Below are 22060 nucleotides of genomic sequence, written 5' to 3'. Positions count from 1 at the left end.
GCTGCTGTTGATTGCAGAAAAACGGAGAATGATTAACGTTCTTGGTTTTATCAGTTTGAACTTTCTTGAGCTTCAATAATCATTCTGGAGTTCCCGTTTTAAACGTTCTGTATTTCTTTTGTTCTTGTCTTGTCATATACCCAGTTTGATCAAGTTTTCTTGACATTTGAATTTTGGAGTTCTTAAGCCGTCATGACTTTTGTCCATCTTTGAACTCTTTGATCTTTGCGATCAAATATCCTTTTTGAGTCTGGATTATTTGTACTTGTTCCTTGCCATGTACTTGTTAGATATGAATGATTTCCAGAGCAGATTTTTTATCACGGGGATAGAAAAGATTTGACCAACTTGCTGTGATGGATAATTTGTTGAAGCTGAAGATCATTCTCTGTTATGATGCAGAATGATCTTGTTGTTGTCTTTTCTTGTATTTGCTTGATTCTGCTCTTAATTAAATCCACTCAAAAACACAAGTTAAATTAACATAACATTTAGAATCATAATTAACATTCTTAATTAACCTTTGTTTATTTTCATCAAAACTTTAAAATAGAGAGTTTGTCTCAACAAATATAACTCCTCGCCTTCTTCCATATTTTGAAGAGGAGTTGGTGTAAAGGTATCCTTAGGGAGTGGATCGGCTTCATGAGGAGGAGATGGTTGGACAAGTGCGTTCGGAGTAAGATCAGGAGAGTGACGCAATGGAGAGGTAGGTTCTTGAATGAGTGGTGATAGTGTTTCCTTAGGTGGTGGTTGAATGGTGTTTTTTTCAGATTTCTGAGAGGGAGTAAAGGACTCTCGTACTTTCCTTTTCTTGGAGGCAGGGAGATTTTCATGCTTAAACTTCATTTGTTTAATATTCTTGAGTGGAAATGTGTTATTGAATTTGATGGAAGGTTCATCTTCGAGTGGGATTTTGAAGAATTTGAAAACCTTAGTGAGTAGAATTCCATAGGGAGAAAATCTTCCCATCAAAACAACATTCAGCATAAACCAAAAAATCACATTACCTAAGTGAAGAGGGGAGACAGTCACTAAATAATGGATGATCATGATATCAAGTTCTGTGACTTTCTCAAAGCTGCCAGCCCGGGGTGCAATTGAGTGAACACATATGTTGTGGAGTATACGACATATTGGACATAGATTTGAGGCCACTAATGGTTTTGGTGGTTTGATGAGTAATTCTTCAAGAACAGAGGTCCTGGTGATTAAAGCTCGAGAATGCCACCTTTCCGGTAAGTGGTCGGCTCCTTCATCACGTATGTCAAGAATTTGACACAGTATGATGGGATTTATTTCCATATGAACTCCTTTCAATACCATACTAAAACTAGTGGAGTACTTTGAGCCATTTGCAGCAGCATAAAATGCCCGTACTAGGCGAGGATATTGAGGCTCATCGATTTTGAAGAATGAAGTCCATCCGAGTTGTTCAATCATTTCTTCCACATTAAATCCACCTTGTTTGATGTCAGTAAGATCAATGATTTTACCATTTATAACAGATTTGTTTTGCCACTTCAAAACATAATTGTTTTCTATATCAGCCGAATCAAACAATGAGGTAATATCAGAAATTTTGAGCGATGAGGATGGGGGTTTTGGAGAAAATGGTTTAACCTTTTTGGGAGTTGAGGCTTTGGATATGGATTTCTTAGGAGGAGGCTGTTGTGGAGGTTCAACAGAGAGAGTTGTCTCTGAATCATCAGAGTGGATGATATGAACAATATTATCTTGAGGGATCGCCTTTTTTTGATGAAACGGCTCCAGATATGATTCTGGAGGAACGCCTGATTGGAGTTGATGAGGATGAGTTTTTAGCAGGTTTTTTAGTGAAAGAGGGAGAAGAGGAACTTTTGGAAGGTTGAGAAGAAGGGATGGTGTTCAAAAAGGTTCCTTCAGATTGGGTTTCTTCATGATAATCTAAATCAGTGCTAGAATAAACCTCTTGATTCTCTTCTGGTTCTTGATGGTTGATTTTTCATTTAGCACTGACTTTGGTTCGAGCCATTGAAAAAACTGGTGTGGGAAACAATTTATGGGTAAAGAGGTGTTTTTAGAATAGTTGGGAGATGAGTGAGAATGATAGAGGATGGAAGATTAAGGAAGAGGAAGGAAGATGTGCAGATGAGCGTGGGAGGAAACGTGTGAGAGAAAGAAAAAAAAAATTAAATGCGTCGTAGCCTAGAAAACTAGCGTGATGATGGATGAGACATGTAGCCGTTCTGCATTAAATGCATGGCGTGAAGTACGGAGGCATGCGCCACGCGTACTGCCCAATGAGAGAGAAGGGCGCGTGCTCTCTTCCTAGGTTGACATGTCACGTGAAGTTACACCAATAAGGACATTCCATCCTCTGGTGGTTTTGCTATCCTCACAGGTTTAACTAAAAATGCATATACTTTTTTAAATAGAACAACAAATATTTTTGAATTATTATTTAATAGAAATTATAATAATATAATAAAGGAACATAACCAAGATAAATCAATTAATTTTAGACAAATTAAGAATTGAAAGTTCATCCAAGATCTTTTTGAACTTATCCTCTTGGAGAGGTTTGGTAAAAATATCTGCTAATTGATTTTCAGTGTCATTAAAAATCAGTTCTAAATCCCCTTTTTGCACATGATCTCTTATAAAATGATGTTTAATTTCAATGTGCTTAGATCTTGACTGTTGAATGGGATTTTTAGAAAGATTTATTGCACTTGTATTATCACAGAGGATGATAATTTTTGCGTACCTTAGCGAGTAATCCTCAAGCTGATTTTTTATTCACAGTAGTTGTGAGCAACATTGAGCGGCTGATACATATTCTGCTTCAGTAGTTGAAAGAGCAATAGTACTTTATTTTTTGCAGGACCAACTTCACAGAGGATGGGAATTTTTGCGTACCTTAGCGAGTAATCCTCAAGCTGATTTTTTATCCAGAGCAGTTGTGAGCAACATTGAGCGGATGATACATACTTTGCTTTAGTAGTTGAAAGAGCAATGGTACTTTGTTTTTTGCATGACCAACTTATTAGGGATTTACCCAAAAATTGGCAAGCACCACTTGTGCTTTTTCTTTCAACTTTGTCACCCGCGTAGTCGGCATCACAATAAGCTATGAGGTCAAGATTGGAACATTTCTTGTACCAAATTCCCAGATTTATAGTGCCAAAAAGGTATCTAAAAATCCTTTTGATTGCAGTGAGATGGGATTCTTTAGGAGATGATTGAAATCTTGCACAAAGACCGACTACAAAGACTATGTCCGGTTTGCTGGCTGTTAAATATAACAATGATCCTATCGTTCCTGTGTACTCCTTTTAAGATATTGGAGTTCCTTCATCATCTTTGTGGAGTATGGAGGATGGGTGCATAGGAGTTCCCATACTCTTGGCTGAACTCATGTTATATTTTTTGAGCAAATCCTTGGTGTATTTTTCTTGTGATATAAAAATAATATAGCAAGGATCCAATCATCCCTCTATACTCTTTTTCAGATATTGGAGTTCCTTCATCATCTTTGTGAAGTATGGAGGAAGGATGCATAGGGGTTCCCATACTTTTGGCTGAACTCATTTTGTATTTGTTGAGTAGATCCTTGGTGTATTTTTCTTGAGATATGAAGATGCCATCATCTCTTTGTTTGATTTGCAAACCAAGGAAGAATTTTAATTCTCCCATCATACTCATCTCAAACTCACTTTGCATGAGATTTGAGAAATCTTTACACATCTTTTCATTTGTGGATCCAAAGATTATGTCATCGACATAAATTTGAACAATTAATAAATCATTTTCAAGTGTCTTTTTGAAAAGAGTAGTATCAATCTGTCCTCTAATAAATCCATTTTCTTTTAAAAAAGAGCTTAACCTCTCATACCAAGCTCTAGGAGCTTGCTTTACACCATAAAGAGCTTTAGAGAGTTTGAACACATGGTTTGGCCACTTCTCATCCTCAAACCCAGGAGGTTGACGAACATACACTTCTTCATTTTAGAACCCATTCAAAAAGGCACTTTTCACATCCATTTGAAATAGTTTTATACCTTTATGAGTAGCATAAGCTAAGAGGATTCTTATTGCTTCAAGTCTTGCTACGGGTGCAAACGTTTCATCATAATCTATTCCTTCTTGTTGATTGTACCCTTGTGCCACTAGTCTTGCTTTATTTCTAATGACTTCTCCATCCTCATTTAGTTTGTTTCTAAATATCCATTTAGTTCTAATAATAGATTTGTCCAGAGGATGGGGTACAAGATTCCATACCTTGTTTCTTTCAAATTGTGAGAGTTCTTCCATCATAGCTTCAACCCATGATTTGTCACCAATAGCTTGATCAATTGTCTTGGGTTGTTCAACTTTGTTGAGACAAAATCTCTCAAATGATTTTAATGATAACAAAATTACTTAAGAGATTATGATTGTGGTTAATGACTAACATGTGCTCTTGACTGTATTCATATAAGATAATAGGTTATTAATCATTAAGGCAAAAAGAAAGAAAAAGTGATTTTGGCCTAAGGATGGAAAACCCACGTGAGGATGGAAATTGCTGCAAACGTGAGGATGGAAATTGCTGCAAACGTGAGGATGAAAATTGCTGCAAACGTGAGGATGGAAATTGCTGCAAACGTGAGGAGGATGGGCTGCAAGTTGAAAAACTCCAGATTTGGACAATCTGATCTCTCACCAGAACAAATGTGTTTATTCAAATGCATAACAATGTTAAACATGAATAAACAAAGCATTCAAAAGTAAGAGTCAAAAGGTCAAAAGAAAAAGGTGAATATGGCTAGATCTAGTATGTAGAGGATATGCCAACAAAAGTGAAAGCAACCTAAAGAACTCTATAAATGGCAGCAAGTTGATCTTCATCAACAACACAACACATTGCATTAAAAAAGATCATTGATCTTAAAGCTTTCAAGAAGCAACACTTTATATCTTCATACTTTCTACAAATCCTACATTAGATCTTTGTTTATCTTTTGAGAAAGTATTTAGAATCAATCACTCTCTTATCACACTGTAATTTCCAAGTGGGGTACACTGGAAAATATTTGAAATCTGATTGTAAGCTTGGTGAAGCTTGATAATACACAATTTGTAATCATCCTCGGGTTGAGGATCGATCTGTTTGAAAGTTAGTGAAAACTCACAAGGGTGTGAGGACTGGACGTAGCCATCTTTGGGTGAACCAGTATAAAATTGTGTGTGTGTCCCTCATATTCTGCTCCTACTCTATTGCTCAACTTTGATCTAACGATTTGAAAAATCCCATCCTCGAGCTAGCCATCCTCAACGAGAGGATAGTTTTTAAAACACTTAGAATTTATTTTTAAACAGCAAAACCCTATTCAACCCCCCCTTCTAGTGATATTTAGCTACATCAAACTTGTGATATCATGGCCATGTTGGTAGTATTTTCCCTTAGAGAGTTTCTGGTTCTCACACCATCTTCAGTATTTCCAATGACTAGATCTAGAGGATGATGCGTGACTGTTTTCCATCCTCTTGGAAGTTGCTGAGAGGTTGGGTCAGACTCATCCTCTGCGTGAGGACCAGGTACTTGAGAGGATGATTTTTTATCCTTTTTCTCTAAACACAAGTCATCAAACTCATCAAAAATAACATGCATGGATTCCTCCACAGTTTGAGTCCTAAGATTATATATTCTATAACCTTTTGACGTTGTGGAGTATCCTAGAAAAATTCCTTTATCAGATTTTGGATCAAACTTTCCCAAATTTTCTTTATTATTTAGAATGTAGCAATAACACCCAAATATGTGAAAATAGGAAATATTTGGTTTTCTCCCTTTCCATAATTCATATGGAGTTTTGTTCAAAATTTTTCTAATGGATGTACGATTTGAAATATAACAAGCGGTATTAATGGCTTCGGCCCAAAAATATTTTTCAATGTTGGCTTCATTTAAAATAGTTCTAGCCATTTCTTGTAAAGTCCTATTTTTCCTTTCAACAACCCCATTTTGTTGGGGAGTTCTTGGACAAGAAAAGTTGTGAGAAATACCATTTTCTTCACAAAGATTTTTAAAAGATTCATTTTCAAATTCACCTCCATGGTCACTTCTCACCGAGACAATTTTTGAACCTTTTTCATTTTGAATCTTTTTGCAAAAATGGTGGAATGCCTCAAAGGCTTCATCTTTGTGTTTTAAAAATAGAACCCAAGTAAAACGGGAAAAATCATCAACAAGTACAAAGCCATATCTTTTTCCACTAAGACTTGGAGTTTTGATAGGACCAAAGAGATCAATGTGAATGAGTTCAAGAGGATGATTTGTTGAAACAAAGTTTTTAGAGTGAAAACTACTTTTAACTTGTTTTCCTTTCACACAAGCTTCACAAACTTTGTCTTTTTCAAAATTAATTTTTGGAAGACCTTTTACTAATTCTAAATTTGCTAATTTAGAAATAGTGTTTAAGCTTGTGTGACCGGCTCGTTTGTGCCAAATCCATTTATCTTTTTCAATGGAAACAAAACAAGATTCAGTAGGTAAATCATCAAGATAAAGTTCATATAAATTCTTTTTTCTAAAACCGGAAAAGAAAACTCTACCCGAGGATGAGTGTTTAACCTCACATAGAGTTGGCTTAAAAATAACTTCAAAACCACTATCGCACAATTGACTAATACTTAGCAAGTTATGTTTCAAGCCATCCACATATTGAACATTTTCAATTTTTGCAGAATTATTCTTACCAATAATACCTGTTCCTTTTATTTGAGCTTTATCATTATTACCAAATGTGACTGATCCTCCATCCTTTATCTCCAAAGACATGAAGCAGTGCTTATCTCCCGTCATATGCCTTGAGCAACCACTGTCCAAGTACCAAGGCTTTCTTTTGTTGATTAGAGGATGAACCTGTTTTAGAGTTTAAAAGAGACTTAGGTACCCATATAGCTTTGGGTCCTTGTTGGTTAGTTTTTCCTCTTTTGAGGATATTCCTTTTATGATGGCAAATAGAATCATGGTTCCCATGTTTACCACAGAATGAGCATGCTGACTTTACATTGTTAGCTTTCTTCTTAACATGACAAATTTTGGAAGTATGCCCAAGTTTTTTGCAAAAGGTGCATTTAGGCCTATCCTCTCGTTTTTTAGGCAAGAAAAATTTTTCATATAATTTTTGTTTTTGAGAGCTTTTAAAACCAATTCCAGCCTTGTCAAATATTCCAGATTGAGACCCCATTATCTTTTGAAATGTTTCTGTAGATTTGACAAAGATGGAAATATCATTTTTTAGTTCCCTAACCTCAGTTTTCAAAATTTCCTTTTCTGTATCCTCGTCAGGAGGATGCGTTTCAAGAATTTTTTGTTTCTCAGAATTTTGAAAGTGAGATTGCTGCAAATCTTGAATGATTTTAACATATTCATCATTCTTTTTCTGTAGCTCATCATTTTGTTTCTTTATCTCAACAAGTTGATTTTTTTGAAACATGCATTTTTGAGATAAAGTGTATGAGTCATTTAAAAGGCTATCAAATTCAACTTCTAATTTTTCACAATTGGGACATAGATCAGAAATACTTACCTTGTCATTTTCTGATTTTGCCATGAGACATAGGTTGGCCTCTTCTTCCTTTTCTTGCTCCGAGGATGACTCATCACTATCATCCCAAGTGATCATCATGGATTTGTTTTTGTATGGGAATTTTCTAGAGTTCCTTTTGTTGAGAGGACACTCAGTTTTATAGTGTCCCATCTTATTGCATCCATAAGAAGTTATTTGACTTTTGTCAATTTTTTCTTTTTGAGGGGGTCATCTATTCTGTCCTCTTTTGTTTAACATCCTCTGGATATTTCTGGAAATCAGAACGAGGTCATCCTCATCCTCTGACAGAGGATACTTTGCGTTTTCCTTTGTTATGACATCTTCATTCTTCTTGGAGGATGAGCTTTCTGTTTGGTTGGTTTTTAGAGCAATCATTCTTCCCTTTTTGTTTGGTTTATCAGCCAACAACAATGGTTCATGAGCTCTTAGAGTTCCAACCAAATCTTCTAATTTCATGTTGGTCAAATCTCTTGCTTCTGTAATGGCAGTTACCATCGGCCTCCATTCTTTTGGTAAACTCCTTAGAATTTTTCTTATCCTTTCTTGAACGGAGTATACCTTCCCAAGAGATCTCAAGTTATTCAATATGATGGTTAACCTTGAGAACATTTCATCAATGGTTTCATCCTCCTTCATTTCGAATAGTTCGAAATCCCTTACTCCCATATCTATCCTTGCTTCTTTTACATGACTTGATCCTTCATGATGAATTCTTAGAGTATCCCATAGCTCTTTAGCGTTTTTGCATTCTTCAACTCTGTCATACTCTTCCCTGCACAAAGCACACGTTAGAAATAAATGAGCTTTAGAGTTTAGGAGTACCTTTGCATTTTCATCAGCCGTCCATTGTGCTTGAGGTTTCTCATCGGAGGTTGCATCTGCGTTGTTGGTCCTGATGACATGATCTCCATTTTCCACCACAGACCACATGTTGTTGTCTTGTGATATGAGAAATAGCCTCATCTTACCTTTTTTCAACCCTTTAGTTTTAACTTAAGCAAAAGAGTAAAAGAAGAATATGAGAGAGACACACACAATTTTATACTGGTTCACCCAAAGATGGCTACGTCCAGTCCTCACACCCTTGTGAGATTTCACTAACTTTCAAACAGATCAACCTCACTCTGAGGATGATTACAAACTGTGTATTCTTTAGCTTCACCAAGCTTATAATCAATTTTCAAATATTTCCAAGCTTCACTCACTAGGAAATTACAAAGTAGTATGAGAGTGATTGATACTTAATACTTTCTCAAATGATATACAAAGATATAGTGTTGGATCAAAGAAAGTAAGAAGTGAGGATGTGATTTGCTCTTGATAGCTTTAAGATGCTTGATCTTTTTATGCAATTGTGTTGTGTGTTTTATGATGAAAAGCTTGCTGTATTTTATAGAGGTCCAAGCTCTTTGATGACCGTTGGAAATCATTTTTCAAAGGATCCAAGGTTTTCCATCATAATTACAGAACTGCCATTCAGCTTGTTAGGCCAAGCAGAACCCATCCTCACGTTATGCAGGCCAGCTTCATTGAAACTTGATTTTGAGATGTCTTTGCCTATTCTCTTCTATCAAGAGTTCAAAGCTGTTTCTTTGACCATGTGAGCTGTAACCTTTTCAGAAAACTTTAAGGACTAGGTTGATTTAAACTTTTGAGGTGATGTTGACAAGAGAGAAAAAGCCACCCTATGACATAGGACTGTCATACTCAGTCTGATGATCAGATCTGGCAGCACATGTGATCTTCCATTTTTGGCTTGTTTAAAGTTTCCTTTTGTTAACTTGACTTCTTCATGTATTAAAACGTGCAAGCCCAATAAATGTTTAGATTTTAGCGTTTGCACATGCTTGATGGGTTGCTTTCAACTTAGCCTAATCTATCATCTTTTTAGACTTAGATCTAGTTGTTCTTGTCCTTTTCTTTTTGGCCTTCCAACTTCTTTATTTTCAAATACTTTTACTTATTCATTCTTTGACTTTATTGTTCATTTCTTTAATGAATAAAAGCATTTGTACTGGTGAGGTCATAACTTGGGAAGATCTGGAGATTTTCCACTTTGCAGCCCATCCTCACGTGGTTTTCTTGATCATATGCCATCCTCACGTGGTTTTCCATCCTCAGGCCAGAATCATATTTTCCTTCCTTTTGCCTTAATGATTAATAACCTATTATCTTATATGAATACACTCAAGAGCACATGTTAGTCATTAACCACAATCATAATCTCTTAAGTAATTTTGTTATCATTAAAATCATTTGAGAGATTTTGTCTCAACACAAATAAATCACTATCTTGTAATAAAAAAGAGTACAAACAATTTTGATCTTTGAGAAATTCTTAAAAATTCATTTTAGTTTTTTTAAAAAATAAAAGTACCTTTTAGTCAATCAAAAAAATAAACTAAGTCAAATTAGTTTTTATGTAAACCACATTTAAAAAATTGAATTTTTTTTATTAACTTGTCCGATGACTCGTTAGCTTCATTTTCTTACGTATAATTTATATAAAAAAAATGACAATTAGGTATTTGACAAAAATTAAAAAAAGACAATTTAGTCCTTGACAATAATTAAATGAACAATTTAATCTCTGCAACAAAAAATTCACTAAATTATAATATAATTTAAAAAACAACGTCAATAATATCTAAATTGAACCACAACGGCATCCTTTATATACAGTACATGAAATCGCACAATCAAAAACGCGAACAAGAAGAATAATAACGCACCTTCATAAACGCGAGGGGGACGAAGAAAAACATGAGAATGAAGAAGAAAATACAGTTTCTCTGAAACAAACGACAGAGACGTCGAAAGTCATACCTTCAGAATCGTAAAGTACTATAGAATCAAAAGAGTTTCTATCTTACACATGTGGTTTCTCTAGATGAAATAACACTAGGATTTATTTTTCTCTAAATTAAGCAAATAACTAAATTGTTCTGATTTATTTTTCTTAAAGATTAAAATGTGTTATTAATTTTTGAAGGACTTAATTGTGACTCAAAATTTCTCAGGAACTAATTGCAAAAAACCAATATTAAAAAAATCGAAACTGCCCCTTCAATTTCAACCATTGGAGAAAAATAAAAATGAAACATATATTTGTCATTGATAAATATTAAAAACACACTAGATAAATATTTATAACTGATGCATAAAAAAAAGACGAGACACAATTTACCTACGACGAATATAAAAAACATGAGACAAATAATACATAAAAATACATGACAAATATTTGTTATTAATAAATATTAAAAAATACCGACCAAATATCCGTCATTGATAAGTATTAAAAAAACTAAAATAAATATTTATTAGTGATAAATTTAAAAAAATCACTGAATAAATATTTACCATTGATACATAAAAAAATACAAAATAAATATTATCATTTATAAATTTTAAATAATATAAGACAAATCTTTGTAATTAATAAATATAAAAAATGCAGAACAAATATTATCAATACTAAATAAAATTTTTTTTTTTTGTTTAAATTTCAAAACAATCTAATATAAAATACCAACTAACGAAACAATTTAATATAAAATACCAACTAGGCACCCGTCCCTCGTATAGGTATTGATGTTAAAATTTTGCTGGTAAGATTTTAAAAGCATCGATGGGTAGACTAGAGTAACTATGTCATGTCATATATTTAATATTTAATTTTTATTATTATGATAAAAATTTATTTTATTTTAAATTAAAATTAAAATAATATATAATAATGTTATTTAAAATATATAAATCAATATTTTAAATTGTAATAAATTGTATATAAATAAAATATTAATTTATAAATTAAAGTCGTAGAATTTAATATAATTCTTTAAAAGTTAAATAATAAAAAATAAAACTTTAAATTTTATTTAATTAATTTATATTGAATTTACAGTGTGAGATGCTATAACACTAAAATATAATTATTTTTAGATGCAACTAATGATGAACGGGTATTAGTAGACTTAAATATGGTTGAGGATGGAAGTAAAAGTTAAGAAGTCAGTTGTATCTTATGACCCCGAAAACACAATTTTGACAAAGGTCTTTAAAACTAACCAAACATGGGCAATATATTAATATAGAAATGATTAGAAGGTTGAAAAGGTAAATGCAAATTAATTAAAGTACAATTCTTGTGTTTTGTTTATCTTTGATTTGTATCAATTAGTTTTTCTTAAAATGTTAATTGTACGAGATAACTTACCCTATTTATTTTTTGGGTACAATAACTTGCTTTGTTATTTTCCATTGCAATAAAACTTACTTATTGTTCAAAGATTCAAAATTGAACGTTCAAAAATGATCATTTACATAATTCAAACGGATTATATAGTTGATCACTAAGGTGTGATTGATTGAGATAAAAAATTGAAAAGAGAGAAAGATGTAAGAAACAGTGTAGAAGGAGAGAAAAAAATTAATAAAAATAGAGTAAATTTGATGTGTTATTTAGTTTAAGAGAAACAAAAGAGATAAAATTATTGATTATTTTAAAAGTACAAAAATACCTCTTTAAAAGAAAAATTATCATTAATCTCTCAATTATTTTATTTTATTTTCAATTTTCAATTAATATAATTTAAGTAATTAAATTACTTAAACCAATTTAATTATTTTCAATTAATTAAATTATAAGTTTCAGTTTATTTGATTTGATAATTTAAAATACTAGTATAATAAAATTTAATTATAATTTTCAAAACTATCGACTTTTATAAGTTTATGTTTATTTGGGATGTGTGGTTAATAGTTATGTTCTAAACTAGTACGTAATCCAAAAAGAGAAGAGGGCATAAGTGGAAAAATCAATATAGTGGCACGTCTTTCTCTCTTCTATTCTTGAACACAACAAAAATTTTGTTTGTAGTTGATGGTTAAAACCATGTTTGCTTTTTTATTTGTAACTTTAAATATAATTTTGTAATAGAAAAGTCGATTGACATCATGTTTGAGTTTTATTGAAAATTAATTTTATAAACTTAATTTTGTTCCAAATCTACATTTAGACAAAAGTAACATAATATATATTTTTGAATTTATTTCACGTTTAGAAGTATAAAAATAACTTCTTATGTCATTAACTGTACATTATATTATAATAAAATATATATCCTTTTTAATAAATACACATTTAAAAGTATATTTAATTATATAATTCAAACAAATTTCATTTTATAAAATGACGTAGAAGAAAAAAAATCTAACAATAAATTATGTTAAAGAAAACTTAACTTTAATTAAAAATATTTTTATAAAATAAAATTTAATCAAAAATACATTTATAAACATTAATCCAAATACATACTAAAATTGCATGAAAGCATTTTTGTAACAAAATGTGTTTAAAAGATTAATCATGTGGTCCGGGTTTATAGAGTTACTAACTTGTTACAAATAATAATTAAAGGACTAGTTGAAATGAAAAAAAAATTAAAGGATTTATTTAGTCTTTGTGTATTTGTTGAAAGCTACCCACTAGTAGGGTATTTATAGGATAAAAATATTACACCAATGGTTTAATTTAGTTTTTGAAAATCATTTTTAAATTAAATTCTGATCCACTTCTGAATCGATTTAAATCTGATTTATAAATATAAATAAATTTTTATTTAAAATAGATTTCAAACTAATTCTTGAAAGAAATAATTTTAAAATTCTTTTGAAAAAAAATATCAAATTTTTTCGAGCAAAATAGATATAAACAATATCCCAATAAAAAATTTTTTCAAGATAAAAAATTCGATTATTTTTTAAACTTTTTTTTGAAATTCTGTTAGCAAAATTTTGTCAAGAAAAGAATTTTTAATTTTTTTTGAGAAAAATAGATATAAAAAATTTATCGGTAAAACTTTTTTTTCAAAAATAAATTTCGATTATTTTTTGAAAAAAAATCAAAAATAATTTTGATTTTTTAAAATTTTTTCAAGTTATATATTTTTTTTTTGAGAAAAATAAATAGTAAAGAAAAACAATTAATTGAAGTTTAAAAAGTTGTAAAATTATTAAACTGATTTTTAAATTAATTAACTGAATTGTTTTACATATCTGATTTATTCTATAAATTATTTAATTGGTTTGATTTTTTTTCAATGCAATGTAGTTCTATTAATAGATATGATTCAAATTAACCATATATTTTCCATACGTCTAAGTTGCATTTTTAACTAAAAAATATTCTAACATTGTAATTTTATTTTCTTAAAAAACTTTTTCATGAATTAGGAACTTATAAGAAATATATTTCATAAAATTTTAATAAATTTAGTGGTTAGTTTCTAAAATTGTAAGATTATTAGCTAGAAGAGAAAAGGGGAAGTTGTTATGGAAGTTTCTCATAATTGTAGTAGCTATTGGTGCATGTTGCAGTAGAAACCTTTAGTACAAAGGTCAATGAATTGAGAAGATAAAAGGGGAAGGAAACATCGCTTGGATCAAAGGTAACTCATTGAATCCTCTCTTTCCACCAAATTAGTTTAAACTAAAAATTTGTTTCCTCAATACAAAAGCAAAATCAAATCTATATAAATCTTATTTTAAATGTCTTATTTGAATTGCACTCAATTCTTAATAAAATGATTAGTTGTGTTGATTTAAATGATAAAATAAGTTTTATTTACTTAATTTCTCTTATCAATTGTAGTTATTGGATAAGTTTAATGAATTAAAATAAAATAAATAAAAGTATCTTAATGAAAAAAGTAATTAGTGTTATATTGATATTATCATATGACATAATTTGAGACAAAGAAAACAAACAAATAAAACATTTAAAATGATGTAATTGTTGAAATTTTAGAAAATAGTGGCAGATTTAATGAAATTGAAGCTAGAAAATGTCCCAACAACCCACCATGAAATTTCTAAGCCTACATCGTTGATTGCCAATTTGCCATTCATGACTTTATACATCATTTTTTACTATATATTTTCTTTTTTTGGAAGTTTCCACTCATTGGTTGGCACCAACGTAGGTTGGTTCGGTCGGTAAGAATTCAACTCAAATTTTTCGTTGATGAGTAACATGTAAGTACTTCTGTCTAGGGCCGTTCATGGTTAGTTTTTTTAAAAAATCAAACCATATTTATGTTAAAATTAATATATGGATTTAGATTTATAACTAAATTCATTATTTGGTTTAAAACCGGTTATAAAATCAATTGTAAAATTGGTTATGGTTAAATAACCGATTTTAAAATTGATTTTTTTTTCTTCAAAATCGGTTAAAATTTGATTATTTTTTTAAAAATTATTTATTCATAGTTTAAAAATCGGTTATTTAAAAAATCAATTTTTTTGATATTTTTTTTTAAAAAAAAATTCTCACCAAACTTTTCGAGAAAAAATTCGATATAAATTATTTTTGAGAAAAAAAAGTTTTTTTTTTAATTTTTTTTCCAATATTTTTTTGAAAAAAAAGTTTTAAATTTTTTTCAAAAAATAAAATCTCAAAATTAATAAAATATTGGTAAGGGATAAAAACCAAATATAAAACATAAGTAGTTATCCAATGAGTTTATAAATAAACTGAATTATAACCATATGATTTTAACCGAATATTTAAAATGAATTTAAATTCGATTTTGAATTTGGGTCTCGTAACTGGATTTTTTGCACAGCTCTACTTCTAGCTCTACTTCTGTGTGTATGCACTATTTGAGCCTTGAGGCTTGAGACCCAAGACCAACTTGCCTAAACTTTTAATTAACAAAAAAAGAAACATATAAAGATAATGATATATTTACTAACCATGATGTAAAGTCATCATTCAGAAAATTGCTAATTAGTAACAAGCATAAGCTGCAACTCATATTTGCAATAGTTCCTAATTATTTTTCATTAGGCTCCTTCCTTTTGTGCCATGGCGGTTGAATTTGTTGGCAGTGCTCTTCTTTCTGCTTCCCTTCAGGTTGCATTTGACAGGTTGGCTTCATCTGAAGTTGTGGAATACTTTCAAAGCAGAAAATTCAATGAGAAGCTTCTTAATAGGCTCAACATCATGCTACTATCGATCAATGTTGTGGTTGATGATGCAGAGCAAAAGCAGATCATAAATCGTCATGTGAAAGCATGGCTTGATGCTGTTAAAGATGCTGTGTTTGATGCAGAGGATTTGTTAGATGAAATTGACATTGAAGTTTCCAGATGCAAGCGGGAAGTTGAGTCTCAGTCTAGTCCTAGCAAGGTATGGAATTTCTTCAATGTTTCTTTCAGTTCATTTGACAAAGAAATTGAATCAAAGATGCAAGAAGTACTTGATAATCTAGAATTTCTTGCTAGCAAAAAGGATATATTAGGTTTGAAAGAATCTAGTAGTGGTTTTGGTGTTCAATTGAGTAGTCAAGTGTCACGAAAATTGCCATCAACATCTTTGCTTGGCGAAACTGTTTTATATGGCAGAGATATTGACAGAGAAATTATATTTGATTGGATGATATCTGAAAATGAAAATCATTTTTCAATAGTTTCTATAGTTGGTATGGGTGGTATGGGTAAGACCTTACTTGCTCAACATTTATACAATGACTCAAAGATGGAAGATGAATTTGATATCAAAGCTTGGGTTTGTATTTCCGACGATTTTGATGTTTTCATGGTTACAAGAGCTATTCTTGAGGGTATCAATAGGTCAACTGATGATAGTAGAGACCTAAACATGGTTCAAGAAAGGTTGAAGGAAAAATTGACAGGAAAGAGATTTCTTCTTGTTTTGGATGATGTTTGGAACGAAAAACATGACCAATGGGAAACTTTACAAACTCCTTTTAAATATGGAGCTCAAGAAAGCAAAATAATCGTTACTACACGCAGTTTGAAAGTTGCTTCAACTATTCGATCCACTCATATACACCAGCTAGAGCAATTAAAAGAAGAACATAGCTGGTTATTATTTGCTAAACATGCATTCCAAGATGAAAATCCTCAATTGAATCCTGAGTTGAAGGAGATTGGTAAAAAGATAACTGGAAAATGCAAAGGATTACCTCTAGCTTTGAAAACAATTGGAAGTCTCTTATACACCAAATCATCTTTGGTGGAATGGGAAATAATATTGGCAAGCGAGATATGGGACTTACCTGAAGAGGTTAGCAATGTCATCCCTGCTTTAAGACTTAGCTATCACCACCTTCCTTCTCATCTGAAGAGATGTTTTGCTTATTGTTCTTTATTCCCAAAAGGTTTTGTGTTTGAAAAGAAGCATTTAACTTTATTATGGATGGCTGAAAATTTTCTACAATGTCCTCAACAGAATAAGAGTATGGAAGAAGTTGGCGAACAATACTTTGATGATTTGTTGTCGAGGTCATTTTTTCAACAATCAAGCGAAGACAAAACGTGTTTTGTAATGCACGACCTTCTTAGTGATTTGGCAAAATATATCTGTGGTGATTTTTGTTTTAGGTTGGAAGTTGAAGAAGCACAAAACATATCAAAAGTTACACGTCATTTTTCTTTTTTGAGAAATAGATATGATTCTTCTAAAAGGTTTGAGGCCTTGTGCAAGGCTGAAAGATTGCGTTCATTTCTACCATATAGCAGGAAGTGCAATCTACCATCTTTTCTTAATGAATTTTGGATGTCTGGTCCTTTGGTGAATGACTTGCTCCCCAAGTTTAAGCTCTTACGTGTTTTATCTTTGTCTGGTTATTACAATATGATTGAAGTTCCTGACACTATAGGTAATCTTAAACATCTCCGTTATCTTGACCTTTCCGATACCAACATAAAAAAGCTACCTGATTCAATATGTTTTCTTTTTAACTTGCAAATATTGAAGTTGAAGAATTGCCGATTTTTGGATGAGCTGCCTTTGAATTTTCATCAACTTACTAATATGCGTTATCTTGATTTTAGTGGAACCAAGGTGAGAAATATGCCAATTCATTTTGGAAAATTGAAGAATCTTCAAGTGCTGAATTCATTCTGTGTAGGAAAAGGCAATGAGTCTAATATTCAACAGTTAGGTGAACTCAATCTTCATGGAACACTATCAATTTCAGAGTTGCAGAATATTGTGAATCCCTTTGATGCATTAGCAGCCAATTTGAAAAATAAAATACACCTTGTGAAGCTAGAGTTAGAATGGAATGCAAACAATGAAAACTCACAACAAGAAAGGGAAGTGCTTGAGAAGCTACAACCTTCAAAACACTTGAAGGAGCTATCAGTTATAAGCTATGGCGGAACAAGATTTCCAGATTGGTTTGGAGATAGTTCACTATCTAATTTAGTCTCCTTGAAGTTGAGTAACTGTGAAAAATTTCTCTTGTTGCCTCCACTTGGAACTTTACCATCTCTCAAGAAACTGTGCATTATAGGACTCTCTGGTGTAGTGGTTATTGGCTCAGAGTTTTATGGCAGTAGCTCTTCAAATGTTCCATTTTCATCCTTGGAAACCTTACAATTTGAGGATATGGTGGAATGGGAAGAATGGGAATGCAAAACAGCGACAAATGCATTTCCATTTCTTCAAAAACTTTCTATAAAAAATTGTCCAAATCTAAGATACTTTTTGCCAGAGAAACTTCCTTTTTTAACAATGCTAGAAATTTCTCATTGTGAACAACTTGTAGCTTCTATTCCTAGGACTCTAATCATCCGTGAATTAGATCTAAATGATTGTGGAAAGCTGCAATTTGATTATCATCCAGCTACTTTGAAAATTATCAAAATTGGTGGATACAACATGGAACTGTCATTGCTTGAGAGGATTGAGCCAATCATATCCAATATCTCCCTTGAAAGAATTAAAATTACTGATTGTCCTAATATGAATATTCCATTACATTGTTGCTACAATTTCCTTGTAGGATTGTACATTTGGAATAGCTGTGACTCTCTAACTACATTTCCTCTTGATTTGTTTCCAAAGCTCAAGGAGCTCCAGTTTAGAGACTGTATTAATCTTGAGATGATTTCACAATCACAAACTCACAATCTCAAACTTTTGCAAATATCCAATTGCTCTAAATTTGTATCATTTCCAAGAGGAGGACTAAATGCACCTGAGCTAGTAGTTTGTGAATTTTATAAATTAGAGAATTTGAAATCATTACCTGAATGCATGCAAATTCTACTTCCATCTATGTGTCATCTATTTGTAAGGCATTGTCCAAAACTGGAGTTGTTATCTGGTGGAGGTTTGCCATCAAACTTAAAACAGCTGCATCTTCGCAATTGTTCAAAACTTTTGGCATCAATGAAACGTGTTTTGGCAACCACTACCTCTCTATTTCGTTTGTATATTGGAGAAGTCGACGTGGAGTGTTTTCCTGATCAAGGCTTGCTTCCACATTCTCTTACTGCTCTATCCATCACTTGGTGTCCAAATCTTAAAAAACTGAATTACAATGGTCTCTGTCATCTCTCATCTCTTACAACTTTGTATCTTTCAAGTTGCCCCTTACTCCAATGCTTACCTGAAGAGGGTCTGCCTAAATCCATTTCAACTCTACAAATTTGGGGTGATTGTTCGTTGCTCAAGCCCCGTTTTCGGAAATCAAATGGTGAAGATTGGGAGAAGATTCGTCACATTCCATGTATAATAATTGACAGTGATATTATAACATGAACATCAAATTCTCTATGAGGCATTCACCAATTCTCTTGTGCTCTACCATTTTGATTAGGTACCTACTCTGGCTCAAACATATCTGCATATATATATATATATATATATATATATATATTTTAAATTGAATTTAAAAACTATGTGTAATAATTGTGTTTCGGTCCATTAATCAGGCCAATTAGGTGTAAAGTAGTCTGTAAAACATATTAGTGTCTGTAATAATATTAGAAATATTTTTTACATGAAGTATTCCTCTCTCTAGTTAGCAAACAGAAGCAGCAGCAACACAAGTTACACCTAAATTGATTAATATTGGTAGAATTCAAAGTATGATTTATTATTTTTTAACTGTACAATTTCCTAGGTTCAATGGTAGAACTTCTAGTCAAATACAAGTCCTTAGTATTTGAATGTAATTATTGTATTTGAATGTAATTATTGTAATCTCATTATAAATAGAATGTGTGTGGTTTTGTTTGAGACACGCAAGAAACACAACAAATCACATATTTTACATGGTATTAGAGCATGTTCATCCTAGGGCTGCTCTGCCTTTTCCAACTATGCCATAACCTTTTTTTTTTTTTTTTCTCCTTCAAAATTCTGTGTTCCAGCTGTGCGTATACTATTCTAGTGCAACCCACCACCACAGACCGCCGCGCAACCCTCAGGCAAACACGGTGACATTTTTTGTTGTTGTTTTTTTTGCGCTGCCAAACTCCAGCGAGCTCGGTGACACATCTGACCACCAATTTTTCAAAGTCAGCCGTCGCTCAGGGCCTTACGGCACATTCCAAGGTCATTTTTCAACTTCTGGTGATTTTTCAACATCTTTTCTTCTCTTTCACCTAACGTTGATCATCATGCCTGTTGAATATAAAGAGTATTGAGAGACATATTGTGAATAACCCGTGTGTTTCAACTACACAGCGGAATCTCTTTATATAGACACATGGTATTAAATAACCCTAATTTACAGTAATGCTAACAGGCCAGAATACTTACATACTTACAGCCCATATATATTATTTACATTCTAATATAGTATTTAACACTCCCCCTCAAGCTGGAGCATATAAATCAAATGCACCTAGCTTGTTACATATATAACTAATTCTAGGACCTCGCAATGACTTTGTAAACACATCTGCTAACTGATCATTGGATTTGACAAAGCTGGTGATGATGTCACCTGATTCAATCTTTTCTCTAACAAAATGGCAATCAATCTCAATATGCTTGGTCCTCTCATGAAAAACCGGATTCGAGGCAATGTGCAATGCAGCTTGATTATCACATATTAATGTCATTGTGCTGGTCTCTTCAAATTGAAGTTCTTTCAGTAACTGTTTCAGCCAGATGAGTTCACATGTTACTAGTGCCATGGCCCTGTATTCTGCCTCAGCGCTGGATCTTGCTACAACATTTTGTTTCTTACTCTTCCAAGATATTAAATTTCCTCCTATGAGTACACAATACCCGGAAGTTGATCGTCTATCTATGGGTGAGCCTGCCCAATCAGCATCTGAGTAGCCAATTATTTGAGTATGTCCTCTGTCTTCATAAATGAGACCTTTTCCAGGTGCACTTTTGATGTATTTAAGAATCCGGATTACAGCATCCATATGTTCTTGGCAAGGAGAATTTAAGAACTGACTTACCACTGCAACTATTGCAACCGTTTTGGCCACGTTGAAGCACAATGTCGCACCAAAGCTAATCAACTACAGCCTAGAGTCGCCAATGTTGCTCAAATTGAGGCCCTTGACACAAGTGACCAAGTCACGCTTTCTACCACAGAATATAATGAGTACATCAAGCTAAAGGCGCAAATGCAAACTACCACACAAGTTACCTCTGTTGCTCAGATCGGTAATCCTATTGCCTTTGTTACACAATCTTCTTCACTTGGACCTTGGATACTTGAGTCAGGTGCCTCTGATCATATGTCTGGTAATAAGTTGCTTTTCGCTTTAGTCTGAAATTTATTTGAGAGATGTTGTTTTAACTGGAGTATTCCTTGCTGATCACTACTTGTTATAACAATGTCATCCACGTAAACAATAAGATAGATGCACCATTGAGCTGAGTGATGATAAAATACAGAGTGATCGGCTTCACTGCGAATCATACCAAATTCTTGTACTACCGAGCTGAATCTGCCAAACCAAGCTCTAGGAGTCTGTTTAAGACCATAAAGGGACCTGTGTAGCTTATGTCCCTAGTTGTCCATTTAACTTAATATCCATCAGTAAACTCACTCGTACCCTACCTTACTTTGTTACATTTGCTAATGGTTATGTTCTTGTGTAGGATCGAAGTACTGGGACGATGATTGGAGTAGGGCATGAGTCTCAAGGCCTACATTACCTTTCGGCACCTACAACGCCTATTGCATGTTCCGTCGTCGAGTCTCCACATATTATCCATCAATGTTTCAGTTATCCTAGCCTTCAAAAGTTGCATCTTATGGTTTCGAGTCTGTCAAAAGTGTTTACCTTAGAGTGTGAGCCATGTCAGTTCGGGAAACATACTAGGAGTTTATTTCCTGACAGAGTCAATAAAAGAGCTGCATCTCCTTATGCTTTAGTTCATTATGATATTTGGGGTCCGAGTCGTGTTGTTTCATGTTTGGGTTTTCAATATTTTGTTACTTTTATTGATGATTTTTCCTGATGCACTTGGATATTTTTAATGAAAAACCGCTCAGATGTTTTCTCAATTTTTCAAACCTTTTGCTTAGAAATAAACACACAATTTGATACTCAGATAAAAATATTGCAAAGTGATAACGCTCACGAATATTTGTCTACGTCTTTTCAATCTTTTCTGACTTCACAAGGCATCCTCCATCAAACTTCGTGTGCTCATACCCCTCAACAAAACGGTGTCGCTG

General features: G+C 32.5%; 1 protein-coding gene across 3 annotated transcripts in view; it reads left to right on the top strand.

Moving 5' to 3' along the window:
• The first annotated feature begins 15332 nt into the window (after positions 1-15332).
• Positions 15333-22060, top strand: part of LOC101514528 (putative disease resistance RPP13-like protein 1) — a 16046-nt gene continuing 9318 nt past the window's right edge. Inside the window, exons 1-3 of one of the 3 annotated variants that reach the window (XM_073370692.1) lie at positions 15333-16677; positions 16843-19222; positions 19779-19962. In XM_073370692.1, coding sequence (XP_073226793.1) covers positions 15454-16677; positions 16843-19164 — 3546 coding nt within the window. In that variant the 5' untranslated portion in view covers positions 15333-15453 and the 3' untranslated portion in view covers positions 19165-19222; positions 19779-19962. Of the gene's footprint in view, positions 19223-19778; positions 19963-22060 lie in introns of all 3 variants that reach the window. The other 2 variants (XM_004510970.4, XM_027337165.2) reach the window with 2 other exon arrangements.

Source organism: Cicer arietinum, chromosome 7 (genome assembly GCF_000331145.2).
Source record: "Cicer arietinum cultivar CDC Frontier isolate Library 1 chromosome 7, Cicar.CDCFrontier_v2.0, whole genome shotgun sequence".
In the NCBI taxonomy this organism is placed as follows: Eukaryota; Viridiplantae; Streptophyta; class Magnoliopsida; order Fabales; family Fabaceae; genus Cicer; species Cicer arietinum.
This window is presented reverse-complemented; position numbering and strand designations above follow the sequence as displayed.